The 24,203-nt window shown below is 42.2% G+C and overlaps 2 protein-coding genes across 6 annotated transcripts in view; both read right to left on the reverse strand.

Moving 5' to 3' along the window:
* The window catches only part of rnf34b (ring finger protein 34b), a 29,095-nt gene extending 17,009 nt beyond the window's left edge, over positions 1 to 12,086 (reverse strand). For 3 of the 5 annotated variants that reach the window (XM_085168307.1, XM_085168306.1, XM_085168303.1), the window contains exons 1-4: positions 11,972 to 12,086; positions 4,139 to 4,357; positions 1,947 to 2,194; positions 1,610 to 1,910 (exon numbers count right to left, since the gene is read on the reverse strand). In XM_085168307.1, the coding sequence (XP_085024433.1) occupies positions 1,610 to 1,910; positions 1,947 to 2,194; positions 4,139 to 4,357; positions 11,972 to 11,977 (774 nt within the window). In that variant the 5' untranslated portion in view covers positions 11,978 to 12,086. Of the gene's footprint in view, positions 1 to 1,609; positions 2,195 to 4,138; positions 4,358 to 11,151; positions 11,242 to 11,971 lie in introns of those variants that run through there. The other 2 variants (XM_085168305.1, XM_085168302.1) reach the window with 2 other exon arrangements.
* Positions 4,562 to 24,203, reverse strand: part of lrrc75bb (leucine rich repeat containing 75Bb) — a 58,718-nt gene continuing 39,076 nt past the window's right edge. The window contains exon 4 of the mRNA XM_085168308.1: positions 4,562 to 21,882. Within this exon, the coding sequence (XP_085024434.1) occupies positions 21,279 to 21,882 (604 nt within the window). The 3' untranslated portion in view covers positions 4,562 to 21,278. The remainder of the gene's footprint in view (positions 21,883 to 24,203) is intronic.

The raw sequence follows: 24,203 nt of genomic DNA on the forward strand, positions 1-24,203 counted from the left end.
GAGAGTCCTCTTCTCACACTGAGGTTAATTATGGAGTTCCACAGGGTTCAGTGCTAGGACCAATTTTGTTTACATTATACATGCTTCCCCTAGGCAGCATCATTAGAAGACATAGCATACATTTTCACTGCTATGCAGATGACACCCAGCTCTATCTGTCCATGAAACCAGATAACACACACCAATTAGTTAAACTGCAGGAATGTCTTAAAGACATAAAGACTTGGATGGCCACTAACTTTCTGCTTCTTAACTCAGATAAAACTGAGGTCATTGTACTCGGCGCTGAAAAGCTTAGAAATATGGTATCTAACCAGATTCTTACTCTGGATGGCATTACCTTGGCCTCCAGTAACACTGTGAGGAACCTTGGAGTCATTTTTGACCAGGATATGTCCTTCAGCGCACATATTAAACAAATATGTAAGACTGCGTTCTTCCATTTGCGCAACATCGCTAATATTAGAAATATCCTGTCTCAGAGTGACGCTGAAAAACTAGTTCATGCATTTATTACTTCCAGGCTGGACTACTGCAATTCATTATTATCAGGATGTCCAAAAAACTCACTGAAAAGCCTTCAGTTAATCCAAAATGCTGCAGCAAGAGTACTGACAGGGACTAGAAAGAGAGAGCATATTTCTCCTGTTTTGGCTTCCCTTCATTGGCTTCCTGTTAAATCCAGAATTGAATTCAAAATCCTGCTCCTCACATACAAGGTCTTAAATAATCAGGCCCCATCTTATCTTAATGACCTTGTAGTACCATATTACCCTATTAGAGCACTTCGCTCTCGCTCTGCAGGCCTACTTGTTGTTCCTAGAGTATTTAAAAGTAGAATGGGAGGGAGAGCCTTCAGTTTTCAGGCCCCTCTTCTGTGGAACCAGCTTCCAGTTTGGATTCAGGAGACAGACACTATCTCTACTTTTAAGATTAGGCTTAAAACTTTCCTTTTTGCTAAAGCATATAGTTAGGGCTGGACCAGGTGACCCTGAATCCTCCCTTAGTTATGCTGCAATAGATGTAGGCTGCCGGGGGATTCCCATGATGCATTGAGTTTTTCCTTTCCAGTCACCTTTCTCACTCACTATGTGTTAATAGACCTCTCTGTATTGAATCATATCTGTTATTAATCTCTGTCTCTCTTCCACAGCATGTCTTTTATCCTGTCTTCCTTCTCTCACCCCAACCGGTCGCAGCAGATGGCCGCCCCTCCCTGAGCCTGGTTCTGCCGGAGGTTTCTTCCTGTTAAAAGGGAGTTTTTCCTTCCCACTGTCGCCAAAGTGCTTGCTCATAGGGGGTCATATGATTGTTGGGCTTTTCTCTGTATCTATGAAGCGCCTTGAGGCGACATTTGTTGTGATTTGGCGCTATATAAATAAAATTGAATTGAAATTGAATTGAATTGAATTAAAACAGCCACTCTGAAACTTAATATGTTGATTTCACCTCTGAAATTAATTATCTCGGACAGAATGAGGACAGATGTGAAGGAAGTATGGCGGATGTAAATCAGGGAATGATGCTTGTGCACGTGCGGCTGCCAGGATGCTCGTTGTTAGGATGCTGACACACTCTGAATGAAAGCGGTGTGTTTGTGAGCACAGACCTGGCTGGTGGTCCCTGAGCTGTCACTTGGGCTGAGCACGTCTCCCTGAGAGGCGGACAGGACCGACTGTTCAGAGGTGGAGCGCGTTGCGGAAGGGGGCGAGGTGGCACGTGAGTGCGGGAGCGAGTGCAGGCTGTCTGTGTCATCTCCCCCTTCATCTTCTTCATCTTCCTCCTCTTCTTCCTCCTCCTCCTCCTCCTCCTCCTCCTCCTCCTCATGTGTATCCTCCTCCTCCTCCTCTTCATCCTCCTCCTCCTCTTCATCCTCTTCATCCTCCTCCATCACCGGTCTCGGGGTCTGCCTCGGGGTCTGCCTCGCGCCCTGCCTCGCGCCCTGCCTCGCGCCCTGCCTCGCGCCCTGGTGACAGAGCACCAGGTCCACCAGGTCCTCCTTCTCCCTGCATGTGTCGGTCGGGATGTTGCGCAGCAGCAGATACTGCCGCAGGTCCTTCACCCTAAGCTGCATGAGCCGAGGCCGCTGGAAAGCCGTGCCGCGCAGGAGGTGGCAGGTCGTGCAGCAGCGCAGGTTCTCCTGCAGCACCGAGCACAAAGCGCAGAAGCTCTTCTTACAGTCACAGCAGATGTGCTGCAGGGGGAGGAGAGATTGAAAGACAGATGTGATGTGATCAGTTATTCTTTCTCTTCTGGCTGACGCAAACAAACTTGTTCTTGAAGTTATTCTTTTTCAGCAACATAAGGGTGATGATGTCTGGCCTGTAAACTTATAAACTCTTCACCATTTATGCCACTTTAAAAAAAAAAAGGGAAACACCTTCTGAAAGAAATCTAATCAGATTAGACCTCTGAAAAATGGGCAAAGTTTAGCTTTTGACAGACATTCCTTTTAATCAGTACTCAGTGCAGCCATGTCCCCATATAGCCACTTATTTAAATACTGCATGCAGGAGTCGCCTGGCTCTGCCTGAATCGCCCTGACAAAGAGAAACCTTAATAACCACGAACACAGAGTCCCATCTGAAACAGTGCCCAGTCATTTCTAGGAAAGAGAGTCCAGAAAAGAGACGTAAACCATCTGTAGCTCCTGGTGATGTTTGACATTTAACAGGCTTAACACCGTCTCCTGATACAGAGCCTTTGAGTAGATTGACACTTCAAATGGGCAGGAAAGCGGGTCGGCCACGGCTGTAAACATTTTCTTATCGCTTGTGCACAAATGTGCTCCTGGTTCACAAGAAGCACATTTGCACCGTAACAGACACTTTGCTTCATTCAGTTATTGTTAATCCCCCAGCAGGTTTTTCCCCCCCCTTCTTTTTATAAAGATACCACAAAAATACCACACTGACAGTGAAATGGAAGTCAACCCGGCATCTGTGAAGCTGCGTGGAAAGAGGAAGAGTTTTAATCAGTCCGTCTGACTGCCAGGCAGATAAAACTCTGCCATGCTAACATGTTGAGCTGTGCAGAGACCCTGGAAAGGTACGGCGCACATTCTAACACAACCATGTAAGCTGTTTAGCCGAGTCCTCTTAAAAATAGTTTTACTCTAAAACAGCACATTTGCTACAGAAACCAGTGAATAAATATACATTAGAGGAATAAATACTATGAAATGTTCAAAAATCTGAAGTTTTAGAGTTTTGAGACGTCAAAAAGAGACAAGCCCGTGAGTTCTCAATGGCTACGTTTACGTGGAGGCTAATATTCACATTATGAAAAGTTTAAAAGTAGGAAAAGAATACAACTGCCTCATCATGCACAGCTTGAGCTTTTCTTTAAAGGATTTCTGTCAATAGTGCAAAACAACGTTCTTGACTTGCACCAAAATGGGACAGATATATACAAGTATCAAAGACCAGTCTGAATAATATTACTCTTCACTAACAGGGACCAATTAGATTGACAATGTTTCTTGTAAGAGAACGGCTGCTGTAACAAAGATGCATCTATGCCTAAGACTGTGGTTTGGGGAAAGCCTCAGTGAGGACTGGTGGGGGGCACCTCAGAGCTGGGCAGATCTCCATGTACTAATGAGAGCCATGAGAACTGAGGAGAAAATGAAAATAAGAACAGAAGAGTGAAAATTTGGCCTTAAATTAAAAGGTATCTCAAATTAATGATTGTGCTGATTAAGAAAAGCAACATAGACCCTTTAAAAATAGTAAAGAATTACATCATTTATTATGGATTGAATGTAATATTGTATGTATAAATCTTATAAGTTATTAGGTTTATATAAAAGTATAATAAATAGGATTTTAAGGTTGAAAAACGTCTAAATGTTTTGCAAGATTTAAAAGGAAAAAAAAAGATGACTCCGAACTTTAGGATGCGTTTTCCTGAATGCACAAGGAAGGAAAAGTCGCTGCTCACAACCGCACAGAATGATTACAAGGCTGAAAAAAAGTGTGTAAAATGTTGAGTGTGAGGGATTACTTCGCACCTGTGCAGTCTCTGCGAGTTCATTTTTATATAGCACTGTCATGATGCGACTCTCTCGCCCTACGACAGCTGGGATAGGCTCCACTTACTGCTTTGTCACATGTCACTCGCTGACATCCGTGTTTACCTTGCGTCTGAAGACCGAGAAGGCCAGTCCGCAGGCCTTGCACAGCTGCCCGGCGCTCCCTGAGCTGGTGGGGGGGTAGGTGGAGTACCCAGCACTGGGGGCGAAGCGAAAGGGCCCCGCGCCTGCTCCAAACCCCGGCTGCTGGGCCCGCACCGTGCCCGTGCCCATCACCTCGTTCAACAGCCCGCAGCATGACGCCCACATGGACGATGCTCCTGCCTATAACAACACAGACAGAAATACACCCACATGACTTAGATATGACTTTAAGAGACATCTAGTACAGAAGTTTATACAGTACTTAACTATTATCATCGATGAAATTAATGACTTTTGAGGATGACAATTTATTTTAAATTCTTTTTCAGGCAGATGTAATAATGTAATAATAAAAACATTTTTGTTTGTGCCCTTCTGTTGGCAGAGTCGCATGAAAGACAAGAGGAGCTAAAATGGTTAGTTTTGGGGATTGGATGAACTGAGGGGCTGCACTTAGGTCAGTAGGGTGAATAAGGATTATTTTGAACTGTAAATCAATCGAACCCCCCGATAGAAACAGAAATATGGAGCTAGGGAAGAGCAGAACAGCACTTAGGTCTTTTAACTTACTTTTAAATGACTGAAAAATAGAACCTCTGTTGTAGAAACATCATTAACATTGGAGCAGATAAAGGTAGAGCCAACTTTAATTACTTTAAAACTACACCTCTGGGTAGCTTGTGAAGATTAATTAAGTATGATCTTATCTTAATACATCATAACGGCATAATTTCTTTACTAATTATAATTACTGTACTGTTAATTAGAACCTACAAAGTTATGAAACAAATAAAGTACAATATTGCATAAAGACCCATATAAAATATCAAACTACAGTACGACACTTGAGTAATACACTGTGCTCAGGGGAGATCAATGACCGGAAAGAGAGAGAGAGAAGCACATTATTGAGAGTGCTCCTGCAGGTCAGAGATAATTAGAAAGAAGACGTCTCAAAAATATATTAATGACATTTTTACCAACAGCGCTGTGGCTTAAATTTATACATTTAATTTATTTTGAGCCACGTTAAAAGAGTCCAAGCCATACAACGGCTATTCTTGTGTGGCTCAAATGGGAAGCGGTGGATGTAAATACATACTCTAAACGTCCCGAGGTAGCTTCCAGACTTAAGTTGGAATATGTAAAATTAAAGCAAAATGCCCCACGCAGAAAGAATAAAACGGATGTGTCTGCGGATCTCAAAAACGGCCCAGAGACGGGGAGCAAAGATGGTGCGATGGGAGCTACAGCTCCTTGGAGCATACTGATGCGAGGAGGAAGGAGGGGGGAGGACAGCGAGGAGAGAATATGTCTTCTGTTGTTCCCCAGCCTGCTGAATCAATAGCTGACATGAGCATAATGTAAGCCCTCTTTGGTTCATGGCTCCAAAGGAAAAACAAAGGAATTCACGGGATCCTGCCACATCTTTTCTTAAGACGGCCCTCTGCTCCGACTTGTCACAAACACCCTGTGATCTGACTTCACCCATCTGCTTAAGGATGGCGTTATGTAATCTTAGAAAAGACGCAATGAATGTGGACTCGGGACGCGGAGGGGAAAAGTCTACTTCCACCGGCTCTACAGTTCAAATCATTAACTAATCTCATTAATTGAATGAATGACTGTTTCCGGTGGGCACCATTAATCTTTCTGTCTCCCTGCCTGCATTTCTGTTTGTCTGCCATTAAATTAATGAATAACAATTTTGCCCGATTTCAATTCATATTTTTTGAGGCTACTACTTAATTCACATGGCATCAACTGCTTCATTATTTTTCAGTTAACCGATAAATTGTTTAGCCTGTAAAATGAAGTATGGAGGAAAATGTCTTCCTCCATTACTCTCGGCCCGAGGTGATATTTTGAAGAGATTGTTTCGTCTTTCCAAAACCCTGGACGTTTTCCTTTTATATATATTACAAACACCCCCCTCCCACTGCTGCATGGGTATAGATTCCAGGGAGTTGTGCTCCTCAGAGATTCTGCTCCATATGGTCCATATTGACATGATATGTTAGCATCATGCAGCTGCTGCACATCCATGATGTGAATCTCGGCTCCACCACATCCCCGAGGTGCTCTATTGGATTGAGATCTGATGACTGCGGAAGGCCATTTGAGTACATCATTACACCAGGACCAGCACGAATCCGTGAATGCTTAGCTCGCAGTTGTTTATGCCTAATTATCTCCAATTTTCCTTTTCTTAGCTGACAGGAGTGGCACCCAGCGTGGTCTTCTGCTGCTGTAGCCCATCTGCTTCAACGCTTCACTTGTTGTGTGTCCAGAGATGGTCTTCTGTGGACCTCGATTGTAACAAGAGGTTATTTGGGTTTTTTTTCCCTCACTTGATATTTTGTCTTTTATCACACCAGTTTTATCTGTAAACCTGAGAGGTAGTTGTGTGGCAAAATCCCTGTATATCAGCAGTTTCTACAATATTCTGGAACCAACAACCATGCCACGTTCAGTCACTTTAATCGTGTTTTTTCCTCATCCCGATGCTCAGTTTGAACTCCAGCAGGTCCTCCTGACCATGTCAAAATCTGCCGAGTTGCTGTCAGGTGACTGGATGAATTACATATCGTAGAAAAATGTAAAAAAAAAAAAAAAAAACTTTTCTGATTGTCAAACTTGTTGTAGAGGATGACCCCAGATGCCTCACTCACTGTCTCCTTCTCAATACTTAAACCATACAACCATGCATTATTGGTGGACTGGTAGCCAGGTAGCTACAATATATTATGTTATATTAATGAAATAAATATCTATAAACATATATAAAAAAACACTATATAATGAAAGTACATTTTTAATTTTATTATATAGGTTTTATTTGTTTTTTATAGATGGCTGCTTATCCTTGGTACATTCCTCCACAAGCTGCTCACTTTATCCAGATATATTTATGTAGAATTACACTAAATCTTGTATTACTTGCCTGTGGCACAAACTTGACCCCGTGGTTAGCTGCTAAGAAGTCTCCGGTTAGATAAAACCTCTCTCATAAGGGAATGAAGCCACTAAAAGGAATTTTACTGCATTCGCCGGGATGAGGAGCCACTGCAGCCTGGCCATGAAAACAGTCTTATTTGGCTTTAAGCCAGCAGCACGAGTTCCCCGTGTCACTTCAATTAGCACACTGCGAGCTCTGTAGGCAGGGAGTCCTGAATAAACAAGTGACAAGTGCAAACATCACATATAGGGCAGCATTTTAGGTTTTTTTTTTTTTTTGTGCTTTGTTTTGTTTGTTTTATCTTCACTCAACAGTCTGTTAACTTGAATGATACCTCTGGGGATACTGTACTGTGCATTTTTATCATTCCTGTCACCTGTCACATTTCAGACACTGCTCTGGGGTTCAGCCATCACACTGACTAGCCCCTACACACAAGCTTAAAGTGTGAAAGTAGCAAAATCTAACAGAGGCATGGATTTAAATAGAAAAACCCACAGGGGAGAACCTTGTGTGGCCAAACAGCTAGCCGACCTCATAAAATGAGCCTAGAAGATCAAAACTTAAAAACTGCCCAAGCATCCACAAGTGTAACCGGGATGAGAACCTAGATGAGGCTTAAATGGGTCACTGACAGACTGACGCAAACTGGAGAAATGAGTCACATACTGAGACAGACGATTTTAACCTTGCTTCAAACTGTACTGGGTGACTTTTGATAGCGTTTGTGCATGACTTTCTGAACTACTAAACATCAAACGAAGAAACAGTCTCTCAAACAAAAGACCTTCTCTTTCTCTGGACGTGGATATGTGATAGTAAGCAAACACGCTGACCCCACAGTGAAACAGAGAGCACAGGAGAGCAGTAAAGCGGCAGCAGAGACTCTCACGCAGAGCTGAAATTACATAAGTGCACATGAATTGGACTATATAATTAACATAAATGACTTTGTTTTACTTGGAGCTCTGACACTGCTTCTACTTTTATTTTCTGTCCTTATTACTGACATTTTGAATATAGACTAACATGCATCAAGCCAGCTACAAAAACAACACGAGGATGGGGTTCTAATAAAATTACTCAAGTTGCACTATGGGAAATATAGGAATTGAATAATAATAATGGAATTTAGCTTAGAAGGAAAATAAACTTTAAATACTTTACATGGGAGTGCTTCAGTGCTTTACTGGTGCATTGCAGTGCCCTGATAGCATAATTTGATTATCGATGGTGACCTTTGTTGATGTCACGTCCCCATCCCTCTTCCTTTACCTTTTCCCCCTTGCAGGAAACACAACTGCAAAACTTAAGATGTATTTTAAGTGTAAGCAGGACTTGGAAAGCACTGACGCACGTTGCATTGTTGAATTAAGTCATCGGCTGGGTCTTGGCTTCTTGTAGCAGTACTCACTATGAACTTCTGAATGATGTTTGTGGTAATGCAAGCATAAGGCTTTGATAAACAGAGGGAAATCTGTAAAAGTGGATATTATTCTTCTGTTAAAGGAGTGAAATCTAAACCCCCCCCCCCCCAAAGTACTCTGGCTACATCTGTCTAAATGATACAAATGACACCTGGGGCTGACTTCTGCAAGTCTGCACGCACACGTGGACCAACCAGAGACTATTATGAGGACTTGAGAGAAAACTGTGCACTGTCATACATTTTATTGAAGGGGCCTTCAACGCTAATCTTCCATCATCCACCACCTCTCTCCCGCCTTTTCATTTCCTTTCTCTCTCCTGAATCTCTCTCAGTCCCCCCCCCCTATTGTATCAACTGCAAATGCCACTCACACTGTGAAAAGTGAATTCAGCTGGCTGCCTGTTTATACCGGAGATAATGGTTTCAGAAAAAAATAACTAATTGATTTAATGCCTTTAGACATTTGTCTGAAGATGACGGAGCTAAATGTGATATTTTTCCATTAAATTATGACACAAATACAGTCAGTGATGTCTGCTGGAGGATGCAGATGTCAAAGTCTGGAGAAATATGCATGTGCAAATCAAACTGCTACAGGCAAAGTTGGATTTGTGTGTGCAAAATGTGAAATTGACAAAGTCTACTCTGAAGGCAAAGGACGACTTGGCTGGATTTAGTCCTGGAAACAGATGCCGAGTCCTGCAGTCCTGCAATATAAAAACTATCATGAAATATCACCAGGAATCTCATGCAACCCTTTGATTCTTTATAGCTTCAGTCAGTTTTGTCCCATTTGGAACAAAGTGTGATACACTGGAAGCAGGGATTTGTGACTATTTACTCCCACCATGCCCAGTATGGGCTTTGAGATGGCCGTGAAAATGAGAATTTTTAAATGCAAAATAAAGAAAAAAAAAAGAAAAAGAAAAAGCCAACCACTTAAGTCAGAGGTTTAACTCTGAATAAAATGGCACTGGCAGCACAGACTGTACAGCAGTCTTTCCTGTTTTGAGACGCATGCTTACACAACCCAGTGCCGTCCCGTCCACAGGGGCAGAAAAGCTGCTTTTCAATTTAAACCAGATTAGTCAATAAAACGTCACATCCATTTTGCTTTCCCAGGACACAGCGAGTGATGATGTGCCTCGGGAAAATTAACTTCACAGAGTTAAGCCGTCTGTTTTCTTATCTGCCACAATATTGCGATAAACAGGAGAGGAGGGAGGGAGGCATTAAAAAAGAAAAAAAAAAAGGTCTTAGTTGAATCTGCAAAAAAAAAATAATGATTATCAGAACAGCCTTTCAGTCAAAAATCACATCCTCTGTGATTTCAACCTGAACCCCAGCTCACTTATTCTCCAAAAAAGCTTCTATTTTACGAGGACGGGCCTTGCACATAAAATCAAGTTAGTTAAAAGCAACCATTAGGAGCTACAAATGCACCGATATATCAGCCAAACGTCAATATCGTCCCTGTTCGCTGCGAATCAACCTGCCAGCAAATGGGATGACATTTACCGATGACTCTGGCCAAAATGTCTTTTCTGCTGTGCCACATAAATTTTGCGCCTGCTTAATGTTTGAATATAGTGATATGATGGGAGTTTTATTCCCTTGTTTTCTTAGCACGCAGGAGGAAAACTGCAAAAACAAACAACTTCTTTGGTAATCAGCCAAATGGTTATTTTAAGCATCAGAATTGGCTCACAAGTTCAAGATGGGTGCATCACCACTAATTGCAACTATAGAAAAAATATTTCCCTTTTTACCCACTGAGAGCCAAATGAGAAGCTACAATAACACTGATGAATCCAAAGCTAAACAGAAGAGCAGCATAGCTCCAAAACAAGAAAAAAAAGGGGATTAGTGAAAGAAAAACCTACATAACACAAATAAACATCAAATATTATAACAATCCAGCAATCTTTAGAGACTTGACTGTAAAAATTTGGCAGGCAAAACCTAAATAATATAAAAACAAAACAAAACAAAACAAAACAACCTCAACACACTGCAGCCTAAAACGTGCAGATAAACAGACGACGGGGTGATGGGCCAACACATGTTCAACATTTACAAGAAATGCTGCAAAGTGAGAAAATGTGACCATACACACAAACCACGCAAAAAGCTAAAACGCCCTTCTGCTTAAATGTTTCAGTGGCATGTTTCAGAAAATGTTCCATCTGCTGAAATCCCTGCAGCATTTCAGTGCTGATGATGCTTCCATAAGTTTGCTGTGTGTTGGGCCACTTCGGGGTGACTAAAGAAACAGCCTGACCTGGCACAAAGAACATATCATTTCACTATGAATCGTAGGAAAAGGATTTCACAGAAAAAAAGAGACACGACAATCCAAAGCAGTGCTTTAGTGAGGAGTTAAAAAGCTATGCATTTGGTTATTTTGCACCTCTGGAATTAAGAGAGGCTTTATTCATAAAAAGGGGGACATTTCCCTTTTAAGGTAATCACTGATGCATGCGATGAGCTTTAAAAAAAAATCATCCAGTCAGCTTTAACTGTAACAGATGACTAAGTGTCAACTGCCACCGACAGCAGCACAGTTTTCGTACTGTGTACACTCACGTTCCTTGATGCTGCTGCTGTTTGATGGTGATAATGAAGATAGGACTGGTTGTAGCCCTGCCTTCACTTCACTTCACCTTTCACACCGACTGCCACCAGAAACCTGCCACCACCAGAGGACCAATGACATCATCGCTGTAGTCTTCATCATTATCTGTCCTAAGCTGCCAGACAGCTTCATCACCTTTCCTTCCTGTGCTGCAGCCTGTAGCTGCTACAGCACAGGCGCACACAAACAAACGCACGCATATACACAAGCGCACACTGAGAGGAAGGAGACTCCTGCACAGCCTGACACAGCTTGGACCTGAGAGGTGACCCTCTCGGTATTCCGAGACGTCTCCCGAACATCCCCACGCTCTCTCACTCACCGGCCGCAGTGTCTCTATCTCGTTAGAGCGGATTAAAGCCTGACGATGAATGGATGTCGCTCTGGCCACTTTAGTCCACTGAACTAGCACTCTGGGGTCAAAGCAGGCTCATTAAAAGGCTACACACTGTACCCAGTGTTTATCAGGACGGCTGGAGACGTGGGAAAAGCGTTTCCAGGCTTGCACCCTCGACAGGAAAATAATGGAAACCCCAGACTGTCAGGCGCTGGAATGACAGCGGCGAGTAATGAAATGTGATGGCAAGTTAAAAATTAAAGAGTGTCTGCAGCGTCCAAGCCTGTTGATACAACTGCACACAAATGAAATTAACTGGCATTAGGATGGGGATATTCCCTGCTTCTCGATGCAGCACCCCGTGCACATCACGGCACCGCATGAGCCTCGTTAACAATCCAAATCACAAACGAGCTGCAGAAACAGGCACATACCTTCATTGCACCTCTCGTCTGAGGAATTTGCCGAGTAATGTCAGAACGACGACCATTGCAAGTGCACACGGAATCAAACCATTACGTCTTCCCTCTCTCCGGCTACCAGTGTGTGTGGAGTAAGCATAACGTAATGGCCAAGAGAGCCACAGCCAATCACAAAGAGCACACGGGCGCTGGTATCTTTAGCAGCCAATCCGCCCCGACACATCACTGGAGTAGGCGTTCACGCCTGTGCGTAAGGACGCATCTGAGCGTGCCAGACGAATCACGCTATTTTTTTCTCCTCAGCGTTGGTTTATTCTGGTGAGTTAGCAGCAATAAGCATTTTAGTAAGGTGCTCAGCTTTAACAGCCCTCACACAAATTTGGTGCCTTTCACAATGAAAACTCCTTGAAATCGCAAAAATAACACATCAGCTTGAAGGGGTCGTGTCTGCAGGAAGAGGTGATTTCAAAACTAAGCTTATCTTCTGCACCAGCACACGCTGTGTTATTTCTGTCTGTTTGTACCAAAACTAAATGTGTTTACAGTCTTATTTACAGGCACATTTAGCCTCTCTCTGTGTGTGCGCGCGTGTGCGTCTGTGTGCGCACAAGGATATCGTCTGCAGTAAGAAGATTAGAGGGGTTTTCTTTCTTCACATAGACAGTACCTGCTGAAAGCCCGCAGGGGGCAGCAGATAGACTTCAGTGAGTTATCGTCCAGACACAAGGAAGCCGCAGGCAGGAAGGATGCTCCCGATGTTCTTAGTGTGTAATAATACGAAATCAGACAGAAAATATGCGTCTTTGAAATACGCGCAGCTGCTGCAGCAGTGGTGCAGGAGAGAAAAAGTGCATCTGAGGTAACTACACAAGACGCATTGTTGTGTGTGAAGTGAGAACAGTGCCGACTCTCTTCACTGTCATCCACAGTAGTACATCAAACAGTGACCTTATGGTGATTTTATTTCACGTAGCCACATTAAAATAAATTTGTGGATCCCTTCAGGCCAGCAGTAACACACTTTAGAGTTTTAGATTCGACCTGAATATTTTTTGCACTGTGTGGCTGCACTGCAGGATGGAAGAGTTCTACTTTTTTCTTTCATGTTAAAAACATGCAACCAAGTAGAGGTAGACATATAATCCAGCATGTTCGACGTATCTTTAAACTACTTTTTGGTGGTTGCTGCTTCTAGTTGTTCAAGTTCTGATCTGATAGAGCCACCACGAACAAAGGCTCTTTTGTTCCAGTGGTGTTAAAGCATTTGAATTCTTCTCTTTGTGTACGATCGCTTGTTTTAATTTATTTCCATCTGTGTTTCCTCCTTCTGTTCTGGTCATGTCTAAATGTCTTTGACCTCTCTCTGTCCTCTAGTGTAGTGCGGTTCCTACGTCTCAGTGTTATTTTTCTGGGAGTTATATCCTGTTTACGTCCAATGTCAGTTCTGTGTTGTGTCACACAGTTTTATTTTCTGTTCCTTTCCTTCCTTTTGTGATTGTTTGCTCCTCCCTCATTCTGTCTCAGTGCCCTGAGATATATATTTATATATTTGTATATTTGTAGTCCTACGTGTCTCCAAGTCTTTGTCTGGCTGTTAAGTTCTTTGCTTTTTATGGTCCCTTTTGTGATGTTCTGCTTTATTGTTTGTGACCCTGTTTCCTTTTGTGTGCTTTCATTTTTGGCTATTAAACGAATCTTTTGTTAAATTATTCTGTAAAACTCTAGAGGTACACTCTAGAGTTTTACAGGAAGAGCATACTCTTGTGCAACAGGACAGATTTTATATAAAGTCTTTGATGTGGTGACCACAGATGGATCCTGGCTTACATTGTTACAGTTAGCTTGTAACTGACAGAAGATGTGTGGTAATCAGTTCATGTGGTTGCTTTTTTATTAGTTAAAAGTGATTGTTCAACTGTTACGCTCTTCTGCAATTAGAGTTACAGAGTCTCTCTTTGACACCTCTCTAAATTTGTGCTTTAAGTGAGATTTATCTGCTATAACAACCTAAAAATGAAATAAAGGATGACTTTGAAAATCATAGCATCAGCTTGTTTTCTCTAGATATCCTGATAACATCATTAAATTAAATGATTTTATGCAAAACAGTAATGCACTAAAATCTGCTAGTGTGAGGGCTCAAATCATAACAAGACAGGGCAGGAGCAAACACAACATGACGTATACTGACGGGAGACTATCAAAGTAAAACAGGAAGTACACAGAGAAGCAGACTGAAGGGAGAGAGAACACGTGAAGAGCACAGACATAACGGGCTGGGGAAAACATGGAATAAAACACGAGGAGAAACGAGGCGTGGGAACTCACAGATACATGGAGGGGGACACATGGGGTAAAGACATGGGGGAAATCTAATAAACTTAACTGAACAACCTAGGAACCATGGAATAAATAAAGAACAAAATACAAAAACACAAGAAAGTCAAGTCCACAAAGCCTTTATTTGTCACATGCAAGTTGCCCTGCAGCGAAATGGGGTGAGAAGTAAGCCGATCCAGACACAGCCATCCTGCCCTGCAACTATTCATCCAGCGCTGGGCCAGACCCGTCGTCCAACTCGGCCTTGGAGATAAGCGTATGAGGGCGTTTGGAACGAAGAGTCCAAACACAGTTTGTTATCAGGGGAGAAGTTGTTTGTTATGTTCAGCTCCAGCCTTGAGACTGCAGCTGGCGCCGATATGGTAGCCGCATGAAATAATGGTGGTGTTCTTGCTTTAGTGCGAACCACTGCATGTCAATTTTACAGTCGATCTAATGTCCATCACTGGTTCCTCACCATTCCCGTTGGAGAGCCTCTCCACGATGTTATCCAACTACACCGAGATGTTATCCAGTTTGCTCATAGAGTGATACATTGTAAAGTGATACATTGTAAAGTACAGTAACCATCGGGTGTGCTGGTTTTGGTGTTTTGTGTTCCCGCCTTCTGGCTTCCCTGCACCTGTGGGTTATCATGCACCTGAGGCTGTTGACTTCCTCTTCTTAAGGAAGCGATTGGAATCGTTGTAATCACCGCACTTAGTGAAGCCTGGCTCATATATCTTAACTTACCTGCTTCTCTTTGTGCTCAGATTGTCTGGGAAACTGCTTGAAGAGGAAAAATTTGGAGATTGTTTTTGAGCCGTGTGTTGTTCAACCCATCTTAAGTACTAAACATCAGCAGATCTGGACACACTCCATTTGTAACTTAATGGCACACTGGACACAGGAGTACTAAACTAGCATGTTTCCACTCCTATATGTCATTCAGGTACATGGATGATGCATATCAGTAGTTTAGTGTTGCATGGTGGGTTTTAAAAAAAATCCTTTTTAAGTGAATTAGCTTAAAAATATCAAAGTGACAAAAAGCAAAGCTCACCTCTGAGTGAAAGGGAAATAAATCTTCAGGTCTATCAGATCCAAATAAGGAGAAGCAGCACATTTTCAGATTTCACAGGCTGTAGCCAAATTATCTTTGGTGCTTTCCCTTAACCTACTTTTTAAAACTGTCACTGATTAATAAGCTCTCACCTTAATGTTTCATCTCACACACTGGACACTGTCTTCTTTTCCTTTTATGAAAATTATGAAAGAAGACCTTGTCACTGATAGGAAATCAACATTAGTGGACAAGGTGCTTTCCCGTGAGAAATAAATTGTATTCTTTGACTGCCACAAATGAGGAAGACCAAAGCAAAGACCACCTTCGAAGCAGTGTTTTTGGAACCCCCGCATTTCTGGAGGTGGTTTGTGTTCTTTTGTCTGTAGAAACTAACTTGGGATGAGAACCATATGACAAGTTCAAACTCAAGGACTGCAAACTCTGGGAGAGAGTCCAGAAGCTATCAGTCTCCAGGATTGTGAAACAAAGCATACTATGGGAATGACTGATCGGTCCCCCCATCGCTTTTTATTGAGGTAGAGAAGAAATAAGCCATGTGTGTTTGCTTTCTCATCTGTTCTCCTGGTGAGATCAGAAATGCATGGATGAATGGAATAAACTCTGAACTGCTGCTTGCACTAACAAGCTCTTCTTTCCGCTGGCTCTGTGCAGCCAACAAACGCCACTAGATGGAGCATGTATGCTTTCCAAGAAAAGAGCAATCCACTGCTCACTAAAGGCTTGGGTTCATGCACATCTCAGGAGAAGTTAAACAAATGTTCAAGTATTTGGTGTACTGTATTTTTATTACACAGAAAAAGCAGTTTTAGTCACAATTTATTTTGAGTGGAGCAAATCTACTGAAATACAACTGTGCTATACTCTAGCTCATGCAATTAATAGGAGAAAAATCATTTTTATTTTACTTTTTTTTCACTTTTTATTTGTACTCAATAATAATTTATCACAAACGAACAGATTTTTACACTGTAGCTATGACGTCTTTTAAAATGTTTTATTGTTACTTGCAGCTATGTTCTCACGTTGCCTGATCACATGTACATCATGTTCAGCAGGGGGTTACAGCACATGCCAGTGGTGTACATTCAAAAGCTCCATTTTAAAACTTGGTGATAAATGATTCCTGGACTGACATTTTAATGCCACTGCTCACACACTAGGTGGACGATGTAATGGTTGATAATTCAAAGGTAATCCATAAAAGCTTTACTGGTGGATTTCTCTTGTTCAAGAGAACTTCAGATTCATAGTCAAACCTGTTGAGGAATTACCCTCGGTTTAGATGAATGGGAAGTCTTTAATGTCTTCTGCTTTCCAAATTCTGTAGAAAATGTCTGTGACATTTACCTATGATGTCAAACTAAGAGAAAGAGAAAGAGGAAGAATACATGTTTATATATACTTCTTGGCTAAAAAAGTGTTCCCACTGGATTTGAACTAAACAAATAGAGGCTTGGAGTGGACTGTTGGTCTAGGTTTAGTAACATCAGGTGCCCAAAAATGAGGTCAACCATGTACCTGAACATACTGAATAACCAGGTTTTTCCATCAGGGATTTTTCTTCTTCCTGATGCCATATTCCAGGATGACAATGTTGGGTTTCATCTGGCTCAAAATTTGAGAGACATCATTTTTACACATGCATTGGCCACCACAGAGTTTGCATTTTGACCCGATTCAGAATTTTGGGGATTGTTCTGGAGAAGACTTTACACTTGGTGAAAACATAATGCAATTCTGGACGGAAATAAATGTGACACTGCATAATCTTACCGATGCGACATCATGACAAATGTGCGCTGCCATCAAAGCTAAAAGTGGACCGATGAGACAGGAGTGTGTGAGCGTTGATGTACTTTAGGACTCCTAAAACATTTGAATGATTCTTTGATAAGTGTGATGTGTTGTTTTTGCTGCTGCATTTTTTTCTTGTTCAAACTTTATGCTCGATTTTCATCTTAACAAGAATGCCTGAAGAAATATAATATTTATACACCCAACGGCAGTGTTACACCTCTGATCTTTGTTTTGAAAGGCAGAGAAACTAAACCCAGCCAGTAAAAGTATTTACAATAAGTAAATATACTTTATTATTGTCCACTATGATTTTTGAGACAGTAGTCAAGTGTCACAAACTGCACAGATGTGAGGCTCCAGAGGGAAATAGGGGCGGGGATAGCTTAGTAGGTAGAGTGGTGGCCCCATGATTGGAAGGTCGGGGGTTTGATTCCCCTGAACAGCTACCCTGAGGTACCCCTGAGCAAGGTACCTCCCTACACACTGCTCCCCGGGCGCCCAATGGCTGCCCACTGCTTCACTGAGTGAATGGGTTAAATGCAGAGGAATTTCCCCACGGGGATCAATAAAGTACACTTTCTTTCTTTCTGTAAATGTCTGCATAGTGTTTCGGCATCCTCTACAAACCAGAACAACATCCTCTGTTATCTGACACTCCCGTGTTTCCTTTAGAGGGACAGACAGGAATCACAGATGGACAGCCTCAGGCTCTGCTCCTGCAAACATAAAAATGCCTTGCAAGCAGAGCCACAACTAGCCATCAGGATGTTGATATGGTGGTGCCTCTGACAGGCCCGTACAAGGAACTGTTCTCATCTCTACGCAGCACTAAAAACTGACATGGAAACCAGCTGCTGAAATTGGAGCCCCTTGAAAATGTTTAAAGTATTCCTGATGAATGAGAGTACACATGTGCTTTCCAGGCAGAGTGACTTAGGTGCAACTTGTGGTGGGAGGAATATATCTCTTTAAAGCATATATATATACATGCATGTCATAAAAATACAAACATCAAATATACCTTATGCCCCCATAGATCTGACACACATCTTTCCAGTCAGATGAGTAAATTTCCCAGTTATAAGACTGACAGAGTATAAAGCACCGGTAAAACCTGAAAAACAGAAATGTGGGTATGTTTTCCCATGGCAGGCTTAAAACAAAGAGAGACTGTTTAGTGTTTCTACAGAGTAACGAATGAATGTTTATGGTGTGAAACCGGTCCTCTGTGTTAACGAACCAGTGGTTATACTGGTCACACGCTCCCATGAGTGCCCTGTTTTGATTTTCCACCCCTGTTCTAAACTAGACAAGCGAGCTGTCAAAACTGCAGCTTGACAAAGTCAGCATGGATGGATGTGGGTACACGGTAAAGGAATGACTAGTATCAGAGTAAATAAGGGCGATCGCTCTCCTTCTTCTTAAGGAGACAAACTATGTAAGCAGAGCGATCCAGATGCTTCACCAAACAGAATTATTTCTCACTTTAGCGAGAAACAAGTCCACAAAAGGGAAATGTTATTCAAACTGTGTTTACTTCTGAAGGAACAGCAGGCTCGCGAGCCAAAGTCACATTTGAGTAAACTTTCAAACGACTTTACCGCAGTGAATTTCCAGGAAGGTCAACGTCTTATCTATCAAATCGAGGATGTGGACAGATTTTCTTTTCTGCTATGCAGCTGAGTCACTCGTTTATTTTTATATCAACAATAAAAACAGGAACGATTGCAAATTCAGGGACGGAGTTGCGCAAATGAGTAAACATTTCATTTCTGTGATCAAAGGTAGTAATTTACTCTGCATGTTCAAAACACTCATGCACACAGTCTAATTACCATCTCACAGACACACAAAAGCCAAGGATCCATTTCATTAATGTCCCCCTGTAAACACAAATACTCTGAATTTCATGAATAACAGCACTGAAAGAGAACAGACCACATTAATACTGGTAGGATAAAGTGTGAGCTGTATTCACAGACAGCAGTTTTTAAAAAAAAAAATCATCAACCTCCCCATTCAAAAGAATTTGAAATGTAGTGCACACGTAGATGCTATCTGTCTGCGGGTTCTGATGCTGTGTTACAGTAAACAGTCATGCCCACTTGTTAAAACCAATACAAAAGGGTGGCAGCCACCCATATATATAAAAACAAACAAACAAAACTCATGCCACAACAAAATCCGATCTGTCCGTGGGAGCGTAACAGCAGAAAGGGAAATAAAAAGCAGAACTGCTTGTAGTCTACAAAACTGTGAGAACATCTTCAAAATAGGCGGTTTCCTTCTCGTTAATTGTTGTCTGATTCATAAATGGTGATCGCCATTGGACGAAATGATCTGGGGCTACAGTCCTATTTGCTGAGAAAAAAATAGATCCTCTGTACACCGTCTCTGACTGAAGGGGCATAACGAGCCCTGATAGAGGCAGTAACCAGTTCATCAGCAGCTCACAAACTCTGTGTGCTCCTGCCAGCATGTGTCCATGCGTGCATCAGGGCTTCCGTCGGCACATCGGCACGGACTTGAAGCATCATTCAGTATGCTTTATTAGCTTATCATAACTGATCGATTAAAAAAAATAACTCCTGAATAAATGCAGAGTCCCAGCTGTAGCAAAACTGAAATCATATTTAATGAAAACAGAATTACTTTAATTTATTTCCAGATAAAACATACATATCACAAAAAAGCTCTAAGATTTTACAATAAAGGGCAGAAAAAAAACTTGCTTAGTTAGAACAAGAGAGGAATGACTCAGGAATGAACCAATATGTAATCAGTCGTTCATCAGTGCTCTCCCACCCGAACCTCTGACAATTCCTTCCTACAGAACCAGCTGGAAAATACTATATTAGTGTGTCATTAGGTGAAACACCTGGGGGTAACCATCCAAACAGAGAGGTAGTGCACAAGAGATGTGAAGAAGAGAGTGCAGGCAGGGTGGAGATAAGTGCCAGAAGGATAGCAGCGAGAGTCAAAAGGAAAGTTTACAGGAAGGTAGTGAGACCTGCGGTGGTGTATGACTTGGAGATGGTGGTACTCATAGTTTGGAGACAAAGTTAGAGAGGCAATACTGAGATGGTTTGGACATGTGCAGAGGAGGGATAGTGGAGATAATGGACAAAGGATGCTAATGATGGAGCTGCCAGGGAGGAGGAAAAGAGGAAAACCACAAAAGAGATTCAAAGATGTAGTGAAGGAGTAATTGCAGAGGGTTGGTGTGACAGGATGTTAGGGATTGGGTGGGATGGAGGAGGGGGAGGAGGAGGAGGACTGGTTCATAATCATACATAAATTCATCAACTCTGATCCAAATATTCATCAACCCAAAACAATAACTGCTTATTCATTACTAAAAATCTAATTAATATTTAACATTTGTTACTCTGTCTGTGTGGCCTCAGCAGTTCCTCATGACTACTCTGTCACTTTGTGTTTCAATCAAACTCCTCACTTTATGGATAGTTATGAACGAATCACTAATATAGTGTCTCCAGCTGGCTCTAGTGAATAATTACCCAGTGTACAGTCTTGGATCAGGAGTGCTGATGAACGACTCATTACAGTCAACTTGTTGCTTATACTTTCCACACTCTTTCTTCTCTAAGTAAGTTAAATGTTCCTGTTTCTTAAGTGTTTCCTATGCAGGATATATAGTTAATTACATATATATCAGACCCTGACATATTCAGGCAAGAAATGGAAAAAAGAAAGGATGTGCTTAGAGAAAGTGAATTAATAACACTCCTCTCTTCCTCAGCAGCTACTGCTGATGTGCCCTCGTGCAAGGCACTTAATCCACAGCTGCTCCAGCTTCCAAGTGGGACAGCACACAACTTCAGTAAGATGAAGCGCTGGAAGCTGGATCAGTTCAGACTCCCCTGGATAAATGAAGGATAAATCAGTCCACAAACATATTCTCACATTTAATTTCAGTAGTCAGAGCATCCAGAGGGACACACAGCACATTTACTTATTTTAAAGTTATTTTCAGAAACGTGTGGGTCACTGTAAGCATCTTCTACCACACTGACATCAGCTAACGCAGGAGGAGCAAGGTGATACAGAGGGATATGCAAGGCTGCCAGTCAAAAAGAAAGCAGCTCTGGGCGATCACCTCCCACAGAAGTGCACTGGCACATTTTTTGACATGCTTTCTTCTCCAAAGCCCCAGGCTTGAAGCTCCAGTCTGTCCTCCTCCTCCTCTCTATCATCTTCTACTATATCTCCCTCCTCGTACAGACTAGGCTCCTCCACAGAGGTCTCCATGTTCGGGTTATAGCTAGCGAATGCCTGCGCCTCACTGTACTCGTAGATGGTGGGGAGGCTGCTGCGTAAACCGAAGCGGCGCCGCAGCGCCACGAGCAGCGGCTGCGGGATGGTGAAGATATCCACATTGTTCCCCAAGTCAATCCAGGCCAGCGTGGGGAACTTCTTGGGCTCCTTCATTACATCTGTCAGGTCTTTCAGGATGGCCGCTGTCAGACGGTTGCCATTAACAGCAAGTATGGTGAGTTTCGGCAAGCAGCCGAGGTAGGGCAGCAGCATGCGTAAGCTGTCGTCCTGCAGTTCAGTGAAGCTCAGGTCTACGGCGGACACCATGTCACTGCTGCTCTGAAGGTAGAAGGCCACGCGGTGGACATCCCGGCCGGAGAGCGGGATTCCCGACAGGTTGACCACGTCTCCCGAAAGCTTCTTTTTCAGCGTGGTCTTCAGGCTGTTTAAAAGAAAAACAAATCATTATCACGATGTTCAAAAGTTTGGTCTCCGAGGTACAAAATGGTGATTTGCTGCAGACATTAAATGTGCAAGAAAATGCTTAGTTATGCAAACACAAGTAGGTGTTACTTATTGATACAGACATTATTGATTTAAGGGCTCCATAATGTAGACTCTAAATGTTCCACTGCTGCAAAAAAGTCTGCAAAAAAAGAAACAGCATTAGGCTGAGTTCAGCCCTCAATAACACGCAGAAGAGAATTTGCATTTAAGTTTCGTCCCGAGGCTCTCAAACAACAAATTTTGTCTCCGGTGCTGAATGTGTGGCGTAGAAAGGCACCAGGTGTTTTCAGCTTTGGGTGACATCTGTTTTTTTCACCTTTGTGTCACCTCCAGTTCTACTAGTAAATAAAAAATCCATAAAATAAACCCCACAGAGACAAGAAAATTTAAATATTTGTGATTAAACAAATGAGCGAACAAAGCAAAAGTAAACATGTTACCCTGACAAATGGGTCACTTTGCTATGATCTGGGACTGTAGCGTCACTCCTGGGACACGGATTATTTTGAAAACAGCGATTCAGTGGAAAGTTTGGTTTTTTGGGGGATTAGAAAAAAGAAAATCGGACCACTTGTGTTTGAAATATTGTGAGTGACAGGTTAATAAGCCACTGGAGTTGAGATGAATGCCGTTTAGAGATGAGAGTATTCGCAGTTGAGTATTTATGCCAGGAGCATTAGGATGTGCCACATTTTGCAGTACGCTTTATAAGAATACAGACAGTGAAAATTTGGGCGTTAGAGGCGATGATTACCTTTGGACTGACTCCCTAATAAGTTAATTTAGCCAGAAACTGGCGTTAGCTTTAAATTTAATGTATACACTTGAGAGATGCATCATTCCTCTCCACAAACTGTCGGCAAGAAGGCAAATACATGTACTTCCCTGAACTTTTCCCTGTCAGGATTTGATAAATGGCTGTTAGGATATTGTGTAGAACAGACAGGAGGATAAAAGAGTCGATGATGCACGTACAAACAGTTTCGAAAAGGCAAGACACACAAGTGATAAAAGCAACACGTCACCATCTATGTCAGTCAAACTGTGGATAACAGATGTTAGGGTGAAACCATCTGAAAGGAAACTCCTACACAGATAGGTCCATAACTTTTTGGACAAAGACTCAATTCTTGTGGTTTTGCTTATGTAGATTGCCACATTGGACCAGAGCAGTCAAGATGTGATTGAAGTGCCGACATTCAGCTTTAATTTAAGGGGTTTTACAAAAGCCTTGCATTAACAGTTTACAATCTTTTTTTTTATAAACGTTAACATTTTAAGAACGTTTATCCAAAGTAACTGGACAAACGAACACAATTTTAAATATATAATATATGTTTTTGATAGTTGGAGGAAATGCCTTTGACTCCCTGAAGTGTAGAACCCGTGGATGTTACCAAACGCGGTTTCCTCCTGCTTGTTTGTGGGTTTCTCTGCCTTTAGTTTTGTCTTCAGTTTTTTAAAAACCTGCCCCACTAGGTTGAGATCAGTTTACAGACTTGGCCATTGAAGAATATCCAATTTCTTTGGATTGAGAAACTCTTGGGTTGTTTTCGCACTTTGCTTTGGGTCATTATCCCTGTGCGCTAGGAAGTGCCATCTGATTGGTTTTGCAGCACTGCTTCTTCTCTCAGCACTTACATCATCCATAAAAACTAGTGACCAGTTCCACTGGCAGTCATACATGCCCATACCGTAACATTACCTCCACATGTTTGCAGTGTGCATCAGTTCATCTTGGTTTCATCCAAATATATGTGCAGGGTCTATTATATTTTTTTCTGGCAGTCTAATCTGGCGTTCTTGTTCTTGACTGTAACCAGTGGTTTGCACCTTGCACCCTCTGTGTTTACATTCATGAAAGGGTCTGCTGATTTAAGACCCCATGCAATCTGCATGTTATAAGAATAACAGGAAGTACAGCATCATTTATAAGAACAAGTTTGTGGCAGTAAGGACGGACCCGACCACATATTTGCACTTTGTAACACTATTCCCGTTTGCTGCTCTTTTAACTCTCGGCTGCAGCTTCCCAGCTGCCAGCCACACATACGGCACAACAACAACAAACTCAGGTGTCAGTCTCCACTGCAGCTCACCACAAACCACACCCGCCACAACGTCATTGACCCATCATAGTCACAGAATACAATTAGAACATTCAGAGAATTATATAAAGACAAAACATGGATACTACGGAACCTCTCCATCTAGCAGGAACACAGTGAAAGGTGAAATACTACTATCGGTAACTAT

The sequence above is a fragment of the Neolamprologus multifasciatus genome, chromosome 7 (assembly GCF_963576455.1).
Source record: "Neolamprologus multifasciatus chromosome 7, fNeoMul1.2, whole genome shotgun sequence".
Classification (NCBI taxonomy): Eukaryota; Metazoa; Chordata; class Actinopteri; order Cichliformes; family Cichlidae; genus Neolamprologus; species Neolamprologus multifasciatus.